Source organism: Sparus aurata, chromosome 23, assembly GCF_900880675.1.
Source record: "Sparus aurata chromosome 23, fSpaAur1.1, whole genome shotgun sequence".
Classification (NCBI taxonomy): domain Eukaryota; kingdom Metazoa; phylum Chordata; class Actinopteri; order Spariformes; family Sparidae; genus Sparus; species Sparus aurata.
In genome coordinates, this window is record NC_044209.1 from 9604804 (window position 1) to 9622107 (window position 17304).

The 17304-nt window shown below is 42.9% G+C and overlaps 1 protein-coding gene across 1 annotated transcript; it reads left to right on the forward strand.

The window, feature by feature from the left end:
- The first annotated feature begins 1129 nt into the window (after nucleotides 1-1129).
- fam20cl (family with sequence similarity 20 member C, like) lies at nucleotides 1130-15367 on the forward strand. The gene is made up of 11 exons (XM_030407825.1): nucleotides 1130-1364; nucleotides 2821-3381; nucleotides 5141-5319; nucleotides 11112-11190; nucleotides 11345-11437; nucleotides 11618-11733; nucleotides 11856-12036; nucleotides 13904-14013; nucleotides 14256-14337; nucleotides 14480-14539; nucleotides 14646-15367. The coding sequence occupies exons 2-11, from the start codon at nucleotides 2822-2824 to the stop codon at nucleotides 14902-14904; spliced, it is 1719 nt and encodes a 572-aa protein (XP_030263685.1). The 5' UTR covers nucleotides 1130-1364; nucleotide 2821; the 3' UTR covers nucleotides 14905-15367.
- Nucleotides 15368-17304: the final 1937 nt, after the last annotated feature.

Sequence of the window (17304 nt, forward strand, 5' to 3'; positions counted from 1 at the left end):
CACACGACGCCCTGTGAGGTCAGTAGGCTGTTCTGTTTGCTTTGCTGCGATTTCATTCCTGGTGAGAATTAGCTGGGTCAGTGTCTGCTGGAAGATTTTCTCGCTGACCTGATTGTGCAGTAATTATCATACTGTTTCCTTGGTGAGCTCGGCTAACATAACAAAAATAGAGGGGGAATATGAGTGTTGATATTTACATGTTACCGGCTCCTGCAGGCTGAAATAGCAACAACTAACAAGAGCTGCCCGAACAAACGCCGTCGCCAGCATCGTTTTTTCTAATTCACTTCAACATCTCATGTTTTTAACGAGCCATCTATCCTCTCTGTCTGCGTATGTGTTTATGTTGTAATCTCATTTGTGACGTTTAACAGTCGTTTACACGCAACGAAACACTCAGACGCTGCATGTTAACCCGCGACACGCCGCCTCAGGTTCAGAAAAACAGCCTATCCCGCAGGGACCCGCAACAACATGCATAATACATTTTCTCTCTCAGAGCAAAGTTGGCTAATTAACAGTATAGTTTTCTAATTAGCAGAAGGCGAGAGAATGATTTTTCAACCCTCAGAGGACAGAAAATGCTCAAACTCAGAGAGAAGGATTTAAAGGCACTGCCGGAGATTGTAATGGATGGTTATGACAAAAAAGGTGGGGGAGGGAGGGAAGGAGAGAGGGGACAGGTTCAAAGACACCGTTAAAGAGATGAATATTTGATTTAATCTGGGCTCCCTCAGAATGTGAATTGATTACTCTGCATGTTCCCCTGCGTGCGCTTTAATGCGCTGGTTTGTAACGGGAGATCGAGCTCGCAGCTCTTGACATCTCTGATACTCTCCCTGAGTGTTGAAGCCGACCATTGTGCTCGATGAGAAAGAGCCAAATGAATGTAGAAAACATCGATTGGCCTCCGAAAATGTCAGACCCAGAGACAGAAATCTTTAAGAAAGGGAGAAAAGCACCAAATGTTTTCTTGCTTTTGAGATAGGAAAAGTAAAGTTGTTTTTTTTCCCAGCCTACCACATCATGTTATGTAAGCTTCTTGCACACTATGACTATTGATCCAGGCGGACTTTAAAAAATCATTTGGCAGTATGTACTGATTCCTTTTGCTCTCAGCTGTGGGTCAGGCAGACACAGGTCACCGCAACCGCAACACAGCAGTCCTCTTGTTTCTGTTTAGATTGCAGTGACCGCAAGATAACAAACACACACAAACACACACACACACACACATGTGCAATCTACCAGGTGGGGAAGGGCTAGAAATGCCACCAAACTCTGAATATCTGCCTCACTAACGGTGGAAGGGGAGCAGAATAAAAAGCAGGAGAAGAAAAGAAGGACTTTAAGGGGAAAGACATGTGAGTAATTCCTCCAGCCCTGCTGGTCCACACAGGGAATTTGGGAGCAGCAAGTTGCTCAATAATGTATTGATTTTCTTAGTGAGCTTTTCTTTCTTTGAGGGTTTGATGTAAATGATTATCTGACAGCTCTCTGGTTAATGAGCACGGCGTGGATGTGTGTATTTATGAGACTCTCTGCCCGTCCACCTGTCTGTCTGACAGCTGCAAATTTGCGTTGGTTCTTGTAGAGGCTTGCCTGTAGATGTGACCGAGAACGGCCTCTAGTTTACACTTCACACTTCACATCCCGTAATGACTCAGTTATGTTTAAACCGAGGAGGCCGAAGCAGGTGTTTAACTGCATCCGCGAAAGTGGGATGTAGCACGGGAGATTCGTTTGCACCATGGCGTCCGCTCCACTGGGGTTTTCTGGATGCTGTTAAACAACCGTGCAGACTTGAAATGACACAACGGAAGCTAATGTGGATCCCATACTAAATATGTTCAGGCACTGACAACCACCGGTGACGGTCGGAGGGACCATTTGGCTTTTGGCAATTAACATTTTTTTTAGCATTCCATAAGCAATTCATAGCACTGTTCGCCATATTAATGTATTTCTGTCCAAGTTTCCCTGCTGGAGGATAATCAATATCACTACATTTCTCCACTGGTATACAACAGAAACCGTTTCAGGCGTGTTAGCAGCGTGGTCAGCCTGCGCTTCAGACATTCATGATCCCCAGGTGATGAATCTTACTGAGATCCACACGTGTGGCTCAAGAGCTCTTGGGGTGATTGCTACAGGTATTCATGGTGCCCAGAGGATAAACTCTAATGACAAGTGACATTCTCACTAGTAGCAGGCAATGTTGGCATCCTAACCATGATAAACATTATGCCCGCTTAACATATTAGCATTCTCAAGCTGAACACGCTGCTTAGCACGGCCCTCAGTTCAGCCTCACAGCTGCTAGCATGACTATGGACCTGTAGTCCTCTTACCAGCTTATCTCCGACTGACTTCTGTCATTTCAGCCACTTTGTCTCTTCCATTTATTCCGTCAGGTTGCTGCACTGTTTTCTTTTCCTCTTAGTTCATGTATAATGTGACCAGCACTGATAACTGCATCAGATTTATTTTAAAATCTCATAAGACCTGGTGTATGCATGGCCTCTTTTAAAAGTGTTGTATTGTGCTAACTGGCTTTCACCTGAATACACCAGCCTCTGTGAGCTATTCAGTTCCTTTAGAGCACAATCAAACTAAAGGTTTTCATTCATCCAGTGTTTTTGAAATGTTGTCCACTCCACTGTATGTGTGTGTGTGTGTGTGTGTGTGTGTGTGTTTGTGCAAACTGGAATGCAACCATCAGAAAATGTTTCATCATGATCAGGTTTGAAGGGTTGGCAGGGCTTCACAGTCTGTTTGGATTTTAAATGTCTCCCTGTTGTTGCCTCTCTTTTCCTCCAGCATGATAAAACTCCACCTGCGTCAATCCACTCGCTCCATCTATTTGGGTCTGGCGTGTCTGTCGCTCGCTCTCCACCTCCTTCTGGCATTATTTTGTCTCTCCGTCCTCCAGACAGCCTGTGTACTTCCCACCTCCTCCTCCTTCTCCTCTTCCTCCTCTTCCTCTGTTCCAAGAACAGACACTCAGCGCCATCAGGCTATCTCCCGCTCCTCCTCGTCTTCAGCTGCCTCCTCCTCCTCCTCACATGAACTGCCAACAGTCCCCCAGGAGGAAGAGCATCACAAACTGAATGCCAAAACCTCGCACCCTGAGGGGAGAGGCTCGCTTAATGGTGATGCAACTGTGAGGGAAAAGAAAGTGACTGGAGTTGGAAAAGTGATTCCAAGGGTCAAGGGTTGCTCTAAGCTGGAGGCGTTGTTCGAGCACCCGCTGTACAACCTGCCGCGCCCGGAGCTGCAAGACGACGATTGGCTGCTGAGGGTGAAGACAAATGAACGTGCGAGGGATACAGGAAGTGAAGAAGAGGAGGGGGAAGAAGCAATGAATAGTGACAGTCAGTGGTAAGTGACACAGACAAGGAAAATGTATCAATATCAATTAAAGGTAAAACATATCCATAGCTTTGCGAACACACTGAACTACAGTGAACATGTTATGCGTTAACACACGTAGGTGGACAGATCCTCAGACACACATCAGTCAGGCTCGCATTGAATCCAAACATACTGAAATGACATTTACACAGAATGAAAGAGTAATAAGCCCCGGAAGGATTCAGCACACTGTCTGCCGACCCACAATTCCTTTTAGTCAAGAGGTGTGAGGTCAGAGGAGGTATGTGAATATCTGTATTACGGTTGTTGGATGGCAGACACAATAACATCGTCTCTGTCGAGGGTTGCAGGTGGTACCGACCACGATGAGTAGCTTTTCAAAAACATCTCGCTTTTGACTCTTCCTCTGTATCTTTCTCAAATGTGTTCTAGGTTATACCTGAACATTGGTCTCTTAATGAATAGTCATTCACGAGGCTGAGGAGCCTGAGAGGCTCTGAGTTACAGTCCCTCAGAATTGTGCTCTTCAATCTTCAATACAAAAGTAAATATTAAAGGTTTCAGCTCGCTTTAGAAATAAGATTTTAAGCCTATTTAGTCATGCTATTGATAAAGCTCTAAGGATGGCCGTGTTTGGTGTAGACTGAAATGTCCCAACAACTACTGCACTGAATCTTTTGTGAACCTCTGACTTTTCAACTAACGCCTTCAGATCAAAACCTTTACTTTGCCCAATACTCTGGTTTTAAGGCATACCTAGTTAATGTTGGGAGCTTATTAGAGTGTGATGAGCTCAGGTGCTAATGAGAAAATATTATGATAGCTTTCTAACTAAGATGTTTTGCAATGTTGTGAGCCAATTAGGAAACATTACAGTAGCTTGCTAACACGAGCTAGTGAGCAATGCTGTGCTATTTACAAAAGATTAGCTTGCCAATGCTAATGCTACAGTAAAATAAGATTGTTAGCAATGTCAGGAGCTAATTAAAAAATGTAATAGTGCCTTGCTAACACGCTGGTATAATAAACTTAATTTGCTTACACACTATGCTAAAATAATGGACAAAGTCATGTGCCAATTAGAAAATATTACAACAGCTTGCTTACTCACTAAACTAAGTAAGTGAGTAGAAAAAAAAATACAGTAGCTTGCTAATTCAACATGCTAATATTTGAGATCTGAGATAAAACTGAGATTTCAAACAATATTTTGTCGTTTGAATTAGAAAACGTTTGTGTACTTACGCTGTAAACTAAGATAGCGATCAGTGTTATGTGCTAATCACAAAATGATAACATGCTAGCTTTAACCCGGACAGGGAACATTTTAGGCCTAAACATGCTTTTACCTGCTAAACGACGGCATGCTACTACTGTTACTGAGAGCGTTTAAACATCCTGACGTTAGCATTTAGCTCAAAGCCTTGACACGCCAGAAATAATCCCCAGAGAGTGTCTAGCAGTAGTCTGATGTTTGTATGGTGCAGTTAATGACTGTGGCCCCGGAGAAAAGATTTCCTGAATAATAACTCTTGGGGATATTTATTTTTAATGTCTCTCAGCCTTTAGACTGCTGATGCTATGCAAAATTAATGTGATGGCCCGTAATGTGTTGCTTTAGTTGCAAAAGTGTTGCTTCATATGGAATTTTACTTAAAATTCGTCATCACGCATTCACCAGTACAGCTTGTTTCATATGACAGAGCTGAACTGAAACAGACCCTCTTAATGTCAGGTATTTACCACCTCCCTTCCTCTCCTGAAGGCAGAGCGCCAGTCAGGAGGAAGGCTACGACAAAGTGGACTGGACGAGCGACGTGGAGACCCACCCTCCCTGGCTACGGTTCCACCTGGGCATCTCTCGCTGGGAGCTGTACAACAGGAAGGATCCCAACATGGCCGGGCTGACTCACTACTTGGCAACGCAGCGTATCCTCAGTGCCGGTAAGCAAATGAGGGGGGGCAGGGCGAACAGGTGAGAGGACAGACTGAAGGAGGGGCGGGGCCAGGGGAGAGCCTACAGTAGCAAATGAGGGGTATGCAGTGAGGAAGGTGGAGGATTACCAGTGATATCATTATTCTCTCTTTGATTTCTTTTTTAGTCTTTTTTAAGTATTAGCCAGATACAATTGTTTGTCATTGGCACCTTTGTGTGAAATATTTAGAAAACATGCTGCCGATATTCATATTCTTTAAATATCATCGATGCTCTGTCTGCCAAAACCTGCACAACCCACTCATGTGAAAACACTTAATTTAAGGTTCTGGATCGGAGCTTTACTTGCTTTTGCTGAAACGAGGCAACCCACGGCACCAGTGAATCGGAGGTCTAGTTTAGGTTTGAATGTGCATAACAGTTAAATTCGATGAATTACTGCTATTTTTCATTGTCAAAGCCACTTTCCTGATATCTGTCGTAGTTTTACGCTTCTTGTTGTGCGTTTTGGGTTCAAGGCCGCCCAAAGATGAAGTCCAGCTCTTCACTTCACCGTGTTTGCACTGCTCAAAACAGCTGAATTAAATTTAGAAGCTGACCCAATCCTCACCCCGAATCATCCCCTTAGTACAAGACTCTCATTTAAATTTGATCAATCAGCCCCTCATTCTTCTTTTTAACTCGGATCCCTTTGTTCCAACGAGCTAATCTTCGAGGAGCCAGAGGCAGCGCTAAATGTTTCACTCAGAGAACACAGCGAGCCGTGCCACAGTTCATATTTAGAACAGCGAGGAGGACGATTTTAGAAGCACATACGCACGTTCACACGAAGTTTCACACGTAGGTCGGTCCTCAGGCAGACACATAAGTTGGGCTGGCATTGAATCCAAACACAATGAAGTCACAGTAACACAGAATGAAAGGGTGGGATGATAAACCCGGGAGGATTCAGCGCATCAGTGACCCACACATCTTTTTTAGTCACGAGGTGTGAGGACAGAAGGTAGAGAAGCTAACACAGAGGAGGAGTGTACTGATTGTGTGTGTGCAACGTGAATGTCTATGTGACATTTGTGGGACGGCGGACACATTAACGCTCGTACGGTAAACTGCGATGCAGAAATGTTGCATTAAAAACTAACATTTGCAGATTGAAACTGGTTAATGAGGCTGCAGTTTGTGCTGTTGGCGGAGTGTCGGATGCGGGTCACATCCAGCCCAGAGGCAACATCCAAGTAGCCCTGAATTCATACATCTAATACATGAGAAAATATGTAAACTTAGTATATCACATATATGTTTATGTGTGACTCACACACATTTGCTTATAGATGTGATTAGATTCACATCATAAACCTTATCCGACTGCTACAGAAGATTCAAACTTGGTCTTTTAAAAAAGAGTCGATCAATAACATTCTGATTTAAAAAAACATAGATTTTTCTGGCGCTGATGATGGAAGTAGCTAACGAGAGAGCCATCTCCTTTTTCCTTCTCATCTCTTGTTGAGGGTTGCACATGTGCAGTATTGATCAGGCGGGATCGGGTGTCTTTTACAAATCAATGTTTACTCATGTGACATTATTTCAATCTTGATTAGTAGCTTTTCGCAACATCTGGCTGTTGACAGTCACGGGTAGGCAACTGCTCCACTGAAAGTATTTCTCTGTCAGTCCTGAAACTGAAAACTGTTGATTTAACCCTGTCTGGACTGGCAAGTACTTGTTTACGTAGCTGCCATCTCCAAAAGGCCAAAACCATTGTGTTTCATTTGCAACTGCTGTCCTACAGGTAAATATTCGGAGGCACCACATTGATAGACACCAAACTTTCTTGACAAAGTTAGAAAACATTTTTTTTTCCATTTTCTTTTTTTTTTGCTGCATTCATTTGTGTTTGCTTAAAGGTGTTGTTGACTTCTCGCCCCTTGCATTGGAATCACTTAAAACGCTAGCAAATGTTAGCTAATGATGCTAAGTTGCAAATGTTTGCTAACATTGCTCACGCTTGCAAGCAAACTTTAATGTCGACTGGCTAGCGTTAATGTTGCTAGCTAGCTAACATTAGGGCAGTATAATAAACTGCGGGCAGACTGTAGAACTCCGTTCTTAGGTTTTATCAAGATTCTTAATGCTGACAAAACACTGATGCCACGCGATACCAACAGCGGTATTACTGTCGGCTGATGAACCTTGTTCAAAGTTGGAGTCAACAATTAAATTAAAAGATTAAAAAAAAAGATTCATGTTTGGCCCAACAAACACTGAAGGTACTGACATTGGAAAATTATTAATAAACAATGATAATGTTTTTGAGGAAATACTTTTATTCCGCTCCTTTCTACAAGCTCTGTAGATTTTTTTTTTTTTTCCTAAATAATTTGTCTACATAAAAATAAACCTTTAAAATCTGTTATTACCCAAAAAAAAAGCCTTTACAGGCTGTTGAGAATGTCTGGTCCATCTACATTTATCAGCTTTAATATCTCACCCTGTTGAATTAGTAACTCAATGTCCACGGTGTAGTGGACTACTGTTTAGCACTGTATTGGACTGAACCATGATCTTCAGTCAACACCGACGCCCACTCCCAAAATCCAAATGAGATGCAAAAAGCACCAAGGTCGAGACAAAAGAGACTGCCGTTAAATTATTAAAAAAGTAAATCTGCTGCTCCGATGATTCTTTTGTTGTCGGGTCATGACTATAATCCTCCCAACAACTTCCATTATCTCAACATCCACGTGCATAAATACACTGACCCACGCGGACAAACTGGTTGCACACATCCTTAAACACACACAGGCACACAACTTCACTTCTTGTCGGCACACGCTTGTTCTCTGTTTGCTCGTCTCAGACGCCCTGTCGCTGTTTTCAGCGCGCCGCGGAATGAATAATACATCGAGATTTGTGTTATACGCTGCAGATTAAAGCACTAATCTCAGCTACAGGCTGATTTTTGTGTGGCTGTGTCATCCCTTTTTCGCTCATGTTTAACACCCACCGCGGTGTAAACACCTTTAAACATTTGAGCTCAGATTAGTTTTTCTTTAATCAAAGTTAGAAACAGGTGTGATAAATAAACATGAGATGATTTGATTGATATCTTCTGAATGAATAGCCGGACTTGCTCCTACAAGCGTGGCGTGCAATAGCCAGAGAAGCCTGGATGTCAGGGACCTTGTTCACCTGAACGAACACATGCAGCTTTGATTCAACTCATTCACGCTGCCCAGCTGTTTGAAGAGTGGCTGAGGTGCCCCTGTGTCCTGATCTCAGTGGTGTTAAAATGAGTTGAAATCGCAAACTGGGCAGCGATACACTGAGTTCCTTTGTCTATGTGTCACTTGGGTAGAATTGCAACCAAGTTCTGTACCCAGTTGTGGACTAGATGAAGGGTGTGCTGGTGTTAATAATAGAATTAAGTATAAGATTCTTCAGGGTCTCGTCCTTCCTGCGGACTAAGCTCAGGGTTCCTATCGCCTTCCCTCTGTTGCACTGTCATTGATAGTTGTGGACCCAGTCTCCTTCTCCTCTTGCTGTTCAATTGAGACTGCGATCGCTGTCCAGCACTCTGTTGTCCACCCAACTCCAGTCTCCTGGTTCCTCTGCAACCTCCTTCATTTCGTTCGGTTGACATGTCCTGAGTACAAATACTTCTGGATCTCAATGACAGCCTGCTTCCCTGTTTGCCTCGGCCCAGGGTTGGGAACATCATCCACTCTGTGATCTTGACTCCGCACTCAGTGGTCAACAGAAGCTGCTATTGGAGAAAAGTCTTTCTTGAAGAAGCAGGGTTAATTTGTGGCTGTTTAGGAGATAGAGACTGAAAGGTCCGGGTGTATTGGTTCCCCCTCTTATTTTTTAGAGTCATCCTGGGGTGCTTGACCTCACGTGGAGGAGGTGTCGTTGAAGGAAGGGTTGTAGGTGAGTAGACAGCACATTGAGGAGGTCCATTCTTAATTCTGGCCCTACATTCTTGTTTCTCCTTGTTTTTCTTACTCAAACTCTCTTTTCGCATTACTGTTTCAATCCCGCTACTAATTTTGAAAAAACTTGTCAGTCTATCTTTTCCTTCCCTACTTTCCTTTTACCTTTTCTTTTAACATACTCTACTCATACTTTAACATACTAAACATTCTTTGCTTAATGCGCCTTTCAATGGAAAACACCCCATGGGTGACAAAGTGCCAACGTTGAACATCATCAACCACATTTTCCCCCATTTGCCTGTAAGAGGGTCAGATAGATAGAGGGTCATGAGCCCTCACACACTCAAACAGCCAGTACCACGAAGGATTTATATGGAAACTAGGCGCCCCTCCTGGACCCTTTTACACATGAACTCACTACCACGAAGGAATTACATTACGTGAACAACCTAGGTTTCAAAATTTGAAACCGTACTCACTTATTAGATGAAGCGTCCACTGTCTGCACCCCGTGCCTGACTTCAGGGGAGAACCAGTTTGCCGGAGCGGAACTTTCCCTGAATCTCCTTCAGACTCCTGTCGACAGTTCAACAAGGTGTCAATCAGCAGATCGTCCAATCCCAAATCCTCGCCGCCAAAAGTAGTGGAAAGTTCCCCTTGTGAGGGTTGAGAGTTGCTAAGTCTCCGAAGAATTTTAGACTTCAGCGCATGAATCAGATCTCTTTAATACATGCCGCATGGAGGGAAGGTCAGATCGTTCCCTCCAGCTCTCCAAATGTTACTGACTAACATATAAAACAGAGAGGAAGTTACCTTCATTTACAACAGTCATCAATCACCTCTTCCCAAAACAGTGACCGCCTGAGATTTGGGTTGAGCATGTCTTCCCAGGACAGTGACCCTTTGATGTTTTATTATGACAGTAAATGTCATCTTTTCTACCTTCTTGTAACCCCCCACATGGAGAATTGCTCCACATGTGGCTCTCAGACACCTCAATCAAAAGGCATTCTCCCCTCCTCCTCTCACATTCTGATGCTGTTCTTTAAAGCACATTGATCACTGAATGGACAAACTATGTCATTTCTCACACCTCTCACCTGATTATCTCTAAATCAACCCTCATCAGCAGCTTGTCATTAGTGTTTGGGGGAAGGTGACTTCTTTATCTCATCATCATAAGAAACTTTGACGCATTCGGCGCTGTACCAAGGAATCTAATTTCACGCTGTGAAATGACTTTTAGACACATTAAACTTAAACTTGAGTTCACTGCAAGATTCATCTAAACACAAGCCCCCAAACTAGTGACATGCTGTTACACCCCGGCTCCTGAGAATCTTTATTATTTGCATTATTTCTTGTAACACGTAATCAGACATGTGTGACACATGTTAGTTTTCTTTGCTTAATTACTGCATCAGTAAAACATAAGAAACATTGAGCTTCATCAGCTGTCAATACTGATCAACTGTATTTATTGTAGACATTACAAGGACTTATACTGAGTAAGAAAATGCAGCAAAATAATTATACTTGACACTGGGGTAGTGTAGAAATGTTGATATGATACGTATGTACAAAGTTTTCCTATACGTGGTCTGCAGAAACATACAATGACGAATCGAATAAGACGGCGCCGCGTGAGCTTCCTGTTTCTGACTTTTTTATTGTATTGTTTATTGTTTTACCATTATTATTGTTTATCACAACACCACTGTCCTTTTGCTGCTGTGATGAAGAAATGTCCCAGTTTGCGGAACAAATAAAGGAAATTCTGATTCCGATTCTGATGGCAGCATTTTATACTGGCGACTGGGCTGACTATTATCACGCACGCTCCTCACTTTATTCGTACCTTTCAGTTCAGAAGACGGGCGGCACCCAGCTCAAACTGCTCATGTCGTTCCCAAACTATGGACAAGCTCTGCTGAAACCCATGAAGTAAGAAACCACTACTGCTGAAAACATAAAAGACTGTGTTCGTGCTGCTCCGGTTCACAACTGTTGAAATTTACAGTGTAGAGGTCACAGTTTTTGTACGCACTTCAACATTGAGCCTTGTGCATTCATGCTCGTATGTGTTTTTGTTGCACAGACAGGCCAGAGATGCAGAGACGGATGGGAACCTCTTCTACTTCTCTGACTTTGAAAGGCACAATGCGGAGATCGCTGCCTTCCACCTCGACAGGTACAGAGTCTGTCACGCTGTTTCAGCAGGCAGCAGGTGTCCTGCAGGGCAGACAGTTCATTCAGTAGCCACTGGGTCACCGGTCCAACACTGAAATTATTCATTCACAAAGCAGCTGTAGCCATAGGGATACAAGTAAAACAAAGTCTTTGTTATTCTCTCTACCTTGTCCTTTCTCAGATTGTTGGGCTTCAACAGGGTGCCTCCGGTGGTCGGCCGCCTCATCAACGTCACCTCAGAGGTCAGAGAGATCACCACCGACCACAAGCTGTCCAGGACCTTCTTCACTTCCCCTGGTATGTGTTTATTTCCACGCCTGCACCCAGCTGCTCGTCCACAAAGCCAAAAACCAAAACATTAGCGCATTCAAACTTCCCGACCGTTAAACTCAAGCTGTCACCTGTCTGACTCCTTCTAGCGGGAAACGTGTGCTTCTATGGCCAGTGCGAATACTACTGTTCATTAGAGCACCCAGTGTGCGGGCAGCCACATGCACTGGAGGTTTCCCTGGCCGCCATGCTACCTGACCTCACCCTCGCTCCCCGCAGGTCCTGGAGGTCGCCATGGAGACGCTCCTACAGCCGCACCAAGCTAGCACAGTGGGTGTACCGCCTGTGTCTTATTGGTAGTTTTGGTAATAAGGGTGTCAAAAGTCATGTCATCACTATTGGTAAAAGTAAAAGTGCTAGTAATAAACAGTTCAAACAGACAGTCATCTGATTCTGTCCACCTCCATTTGGTGGTTGGGCAGAATACTGGAATCATCTCCGTCTGTTTTAAAGGAATAGTGCGCTCCAAATCAACCATGCATGCACTGCTTTTTATCCATGTATGCTGTTTCGGTTTGAGGGGCAGAGTTTTGGAGATATCGACCGACGGCGCAGGAGGAAGTGTGCATCTGCTCATGGACGAGATGTCAGCTGACTAAGCTAACCAAGCTGGCAAACATAGCAAGCACCATCTAGTTCTGTTATATTCAAGAGAGGGCAGACATCATACAGCTGATATCTCCAAAGCTCAGCAGCTCACAACAAAACAATCATGATGGGGGGATAGCACTACAGGCAGGAGGAAAACACTGTTTTGTTGTTTTTATTTTGAGGTGCACTGTCCCTGCACTAACTTGTAACTGATGGGGTTTGTATTGAAATGTTTCTACCTTGTCGCCTGTGGGGTTCTCAGTGTGTATAGAATCATGAGTCTTCGCTGCCCCCCAGTGGAGTGAATCAAAAACTGCAACACAACATTAAATTTGTGGTTTACACAAAGACAGTTAAGTCAAAGTCAGTCCGCACTACTGATGTCAATACATAGAACTCGTTGTGAGTGTGACTGTTAATGAGGCTGTTAAAGGCTGTTGGAGAACCATTTTGCACATTTTTAAATATTTCTCTTGCAGTTTTAATTTTTAGGCAGGTGTACATTAAAGGTGCAATATGTAAAAATTGGCCACCTGTCTAACTCGTGTTCAAAACAAACAGGCGGCAGCATATCAGCGGAGGAACCACTAACTGTTGGTAACTATTGTTGCTGTTACCTCAAATAACTGCATTTAGTGGTCAACCAGCACCAGTTTTTACACTACTTGCACAGGGACCGACTGACTGTGACTAGCTGTAGCTAGCCGGTTAGCATGCTAACTCTATTAGACATCTCTGCAACACAATACATGGACATCACAACGTCAAACCGATTTTTTCTTCACATTCTGTTGATTGTGGTTAACATTTTTGAATATTTTTTAAATTTAATTTTAAATTTTAAAATTCCTACATATTGCACCTTTAATGTGACTAATGTTTGATGGCCTCCACATCATAACAAGCCAATCACTGGTAAAACTCAAACTTATCACCAAAAGTCATAAAAATAAAAATAATAAATAAAATAATCCCTTAGAGCCTAATGTTGCCTGTCTGTTTGTTATTCACATACCTTGAGAACCGTTAATTAGATCTACTTCACACTTGGCAGGCTTGTTGCTAAGGACCAAATGAAGTGCAGTGTCACATTTGGTGCATGCAACTTGTTCAACATTATAATACAGCGGTTCAGCGCTCTAGCTTAATGGCTCTGTGGACTGAAGCTGGGCTCACACGTGATCCCAATCACGTGATCTCACGGGGAAGCAGCCATTAACAAAATGAACATTAGCGTGGTGCAACAATCACTGTCAACAGTAGTATACTAGCTAACTTTAGCCTTGAGGGCTAGAATGTGCATTGTTGCTTGGCAGCACCGCCAGCTGCTCCAGGATGCCCCTCAGGAAATACAGGTGTAATCATTCAGATTTTAAAATATCAGTCATGTTAGATATTATCCCGATGAGTCTGTGAGCAGTTCAGGAGGCATAAGAAAAGATCTGTAAGCCCCTCACACCACCAGATAATCTGAGCCAAACAGCATGTTTTGAACGGGTACTCATTGTGTGTGTTTGCCTCTACTTAATTGCGTTGTTGTTCCCAGGTGGGAGAAGGACCCGGCCTACTGTGACACAGTGAAACAGACGCCTCCTTATAATCACGGCACCAGACTGGTGGATCTCATTGATATGGCCATACTGGACTTCCTCATGAGTGAGTCTCTACGTTTCATACTCAGTTGGCAAACACGATGGGGATTATAGGCAGCGTAATCTGGCAGTCAGTGACGTGTAAAGAGGGAAAAGGAAGCTCAAAATGTGTACATGTTTAAATCAGAGTATTATCTCCCATGTTAATGCAGTAAATGCCTTTCTTAACTTTACATGTCTTCTTTTCATTTCTACCAAATGTCTCTCACATGGCCTAAAATAAACATGAGTGTTTTTCATTCAAAGGCAACATGGACAGACATCACTACGAGACGTTTGAGAAATTTGGCAATGAGACTTTTCTGCTGCACCTTGATAACGGCCGGGCGTGAGTACCAAGAACATCTGCTGACTCATTTCAGCTCAGCCAGCTGCAACAGCTCTAATTGTCTATTTCTAACAGTATCAGCCGCGGTGGGAATATCTTATTTATGGGCCTTTATTTCTCACGACTGTCCCGTGTTTCACAGGTTTGGGCGTCACTCTCGAGATGAGCCGACTATTCTGACTCCTTTGAAGCAGTGTTGCAGGTGAAGCAAAATGGAGAGGGTGGATTAAATAAACTTTAAATATTCAAGTCAGTAAGTAGTGTTGTGGGAACCTGTGTAAATGTCCTTTTTATGCTTTTTCACGTAGGATCCGTCGGTCCACCCTCCTTCGCTTGCGCCTGTTGTCCCTCCCTGCCGGCCGTTTGAGTGATGTCATGCGGGAGTCGCTGGTTCAGGACCCTCTGGCAGGCGCTGCCCCCCTCCTGTCTGAACCACACCTCTCTGCCCTGGACCGGCGCCTGGCAGCCATTCTGCAGGCCGTGCAGACCTGTCAGCATCAGCACAGAGAAATAATTTACAACGACTTGGAAGGATATGATGGAGACTTCAATCAACAGCCCGACTGAGGAAAAGAACTCTAAATCATGTCGCTGTCGAAATGTTTTTGTTTTCCATTATTGAAGGTGCAGTATGTAAGAATTTTAGTTGTTCAAAAGTAACTAAAATGATCAACAGAATGTGATTAAAAAGCGGTTTTGACGTCATAGATGATGTCTATGCACTGATGTTAGCATGATAACAGGCTAGCCCCTTCCCATCACAGTCCAAAACCCGCTGTGCTAGCAGTGCAGGCACCTTCACTCCCCAGGTGCCCGATCTCCCAGTCCAAACTGCTAGCTGCACAGTTAACTGAGCTAACGTCAGCTACAGTTAGCAGCAGTTGGTGGTTACTCTGGTGATATGCTAACCCCAATTATTTTTTTGAGTATGAATTTGACATGGAGCTGATTCTTACATAATGCACCTTTAGGTTTTCTAATGAATTAACCTGAATAAAATGGTTCAGCTCAGTGGGCTGACTTCACGTCACGACCGCCAGCTTTTATGCTGAAAGAATATGAGCTAAAAGCAGCTGAAAGTAATATGCCTTCACCCTGAAAGTCAGTCTGTGTGATTGATGAATATGAATTTTGTTAAATTTTGAGGATATTTGCAGAGGTATGGCATGCAGTATTTTATAAGAAAAAGCAGAACAATTTGAGAAAAGTCTGGAAAGGTGAACCTTATTTATTTCTTGTCTCTTTAATCATTTAGGGGCCACGATTTTCAGTGGTTTGGAGTCTTTAAAATACCAGAGTGCAGAAACACTCTGTCTCAAGTGAAGGTCATGCATTTAAAATCCTACTTCAGCACAAAAGAACAAAATCAAGCGCTGTTAAATACTGGCTCATTTTAATTACTTTATGTAAAACATATTCCAAATGTTAGCTATCACATTCTGCGAGGTTAATATGTCAATATCCCCCTGAGCATCAATGACGTCTCACTAATATAGTTTATGACCTTAATGTCCTCTGAGAGGCGTTTCTGGTACAACACAGAATATAAAGACACATTAAAAACAGCAGATAAAAAAAAACAACAGCAGTCTTATGTCTTATGTAGCAGCCAATATCAAAGTCATGACAGTGCAGAGAAACATTTAATGTGCATGTCTACAAATGTCATAAAAATAATCAGTTGATGTACTGTAGTGTACACCCACATGTATTTCTCAGCCCATGGTCCATGTTTTTTCCCCAGACTCCTACATATATCTCCATGTCTTAAATCACTGCCATGGGAATAGATATGCGGATAAAGTTTTTTGTTTTGTTTAGTTTTTTTTATCTTGTGGTATCTACAGTATAACTTCAAATCCTAAAGGGAGAGGCTGGGTGAGATTTATCCCTGCAGACCCCATCAGCCTCCTCAGTCGGCCTGTTCAGATACAGGTGGTACCGATCAGTCTGCTGTTTTCTCTTGATTTTCCCAAAGTTCTTCACGATTTTTCCTAATTTGCTTCTGTGACTGAATTTAGAAGATGTTGCAGCATTTTTACCTTTCAACACTAATTGATATATGTATGTCGCCCGATTACGAGTACTGATCTGACACCAGTGCATTAAATAAGACAGATGCAAGAACCGTCATTTACAAAAATAACAAAATGTATCAGTATTTTTTAAAAATATCTAAAAATGTATGTGCAGTAGGTGATAACTGGCCACATTCATGGTCCAAACAAACAGGGGGCGGCATATAGAGCAACCGCTAACTGCTGCTAATTGTAGCTGTCGTTAGCTAATAAGCTCAGTTAACTGCGCATTAACTGCAATGTTAAAGTGACAACGAGGAACTTTTCATTTTTGTTGATTGTAGTGATCCGTCGGACAAGCGCGGTACAACAACAGCATTCGCTGTTGTAAAGATCTTTGCTAGCACATTTGTTTTGTGAGTGAGCGACAGAGAGACCGCAGGATGGCGAGGAAGGATATGTGATTTTATATGTGATATATGTGATCGGAGTTTTCACTGATGGTTTGCTGTTACAGGTCATTTATAATCATCAGAGTTATCACGTCCGGTTCATAAACACTTAAAAGTTCCTCGTAATCACTTTAAGGTACAAGGTGGCTGTACACAGAAGTCTCTTAACACAACATCAAAACTGTTACTTCTTCACATCCTGTTTGATCATTTTAGGGTCTTTTTTTAGATTTAAAGCTAAAATTCTTAAACACTGCACCTTTAAACGTTATCTAAAATAGGCTGTTCTCCTCTCCTCTGCCCCCTAGTGGCAGAAAGGGGCTCTGCATGTGCCCTGAAAGCCTCTGCTGGATCCTGCGCAGACAGTAAAGACCAGTGTTGGGGCTCTTTACTATTTTTGAGAGTAATATGTAATGTGTAACATATTACTTTTTTGAGTAATGCCTTACATTACATGATTACTCCCTGAAGAAAGTAATTAGTTAGATTACTAGTTA

What these genes read in the sequence shown, in the direction of transcription:
- fam20cl (XM_030407825.1), top strand. Translation starts at nt 2,822, where the DNA reads ATGATAAAACTCCACCTGCGTCAATCCACTCGCTCCATCTATTTGGGT. An exon ending in GCTCTGCTGAAACCCATGAA is followed by an intron (nt 11,191 to 11,344) that starts GTAAGAAACCAC and finishes TTTGTTGCACAG; the next exon opens with ACAGGCCAGAGATGCAGAGA. An exon ending in GCTGCCTTCCACCTCGACAG is followed by an intron (nt 11,438 to 11,617) that starts GTACAGAGTCTG and finishes GTCCTTTCTCAG; the next exon opens with ATTGTTGGGCTTCAACAGGG.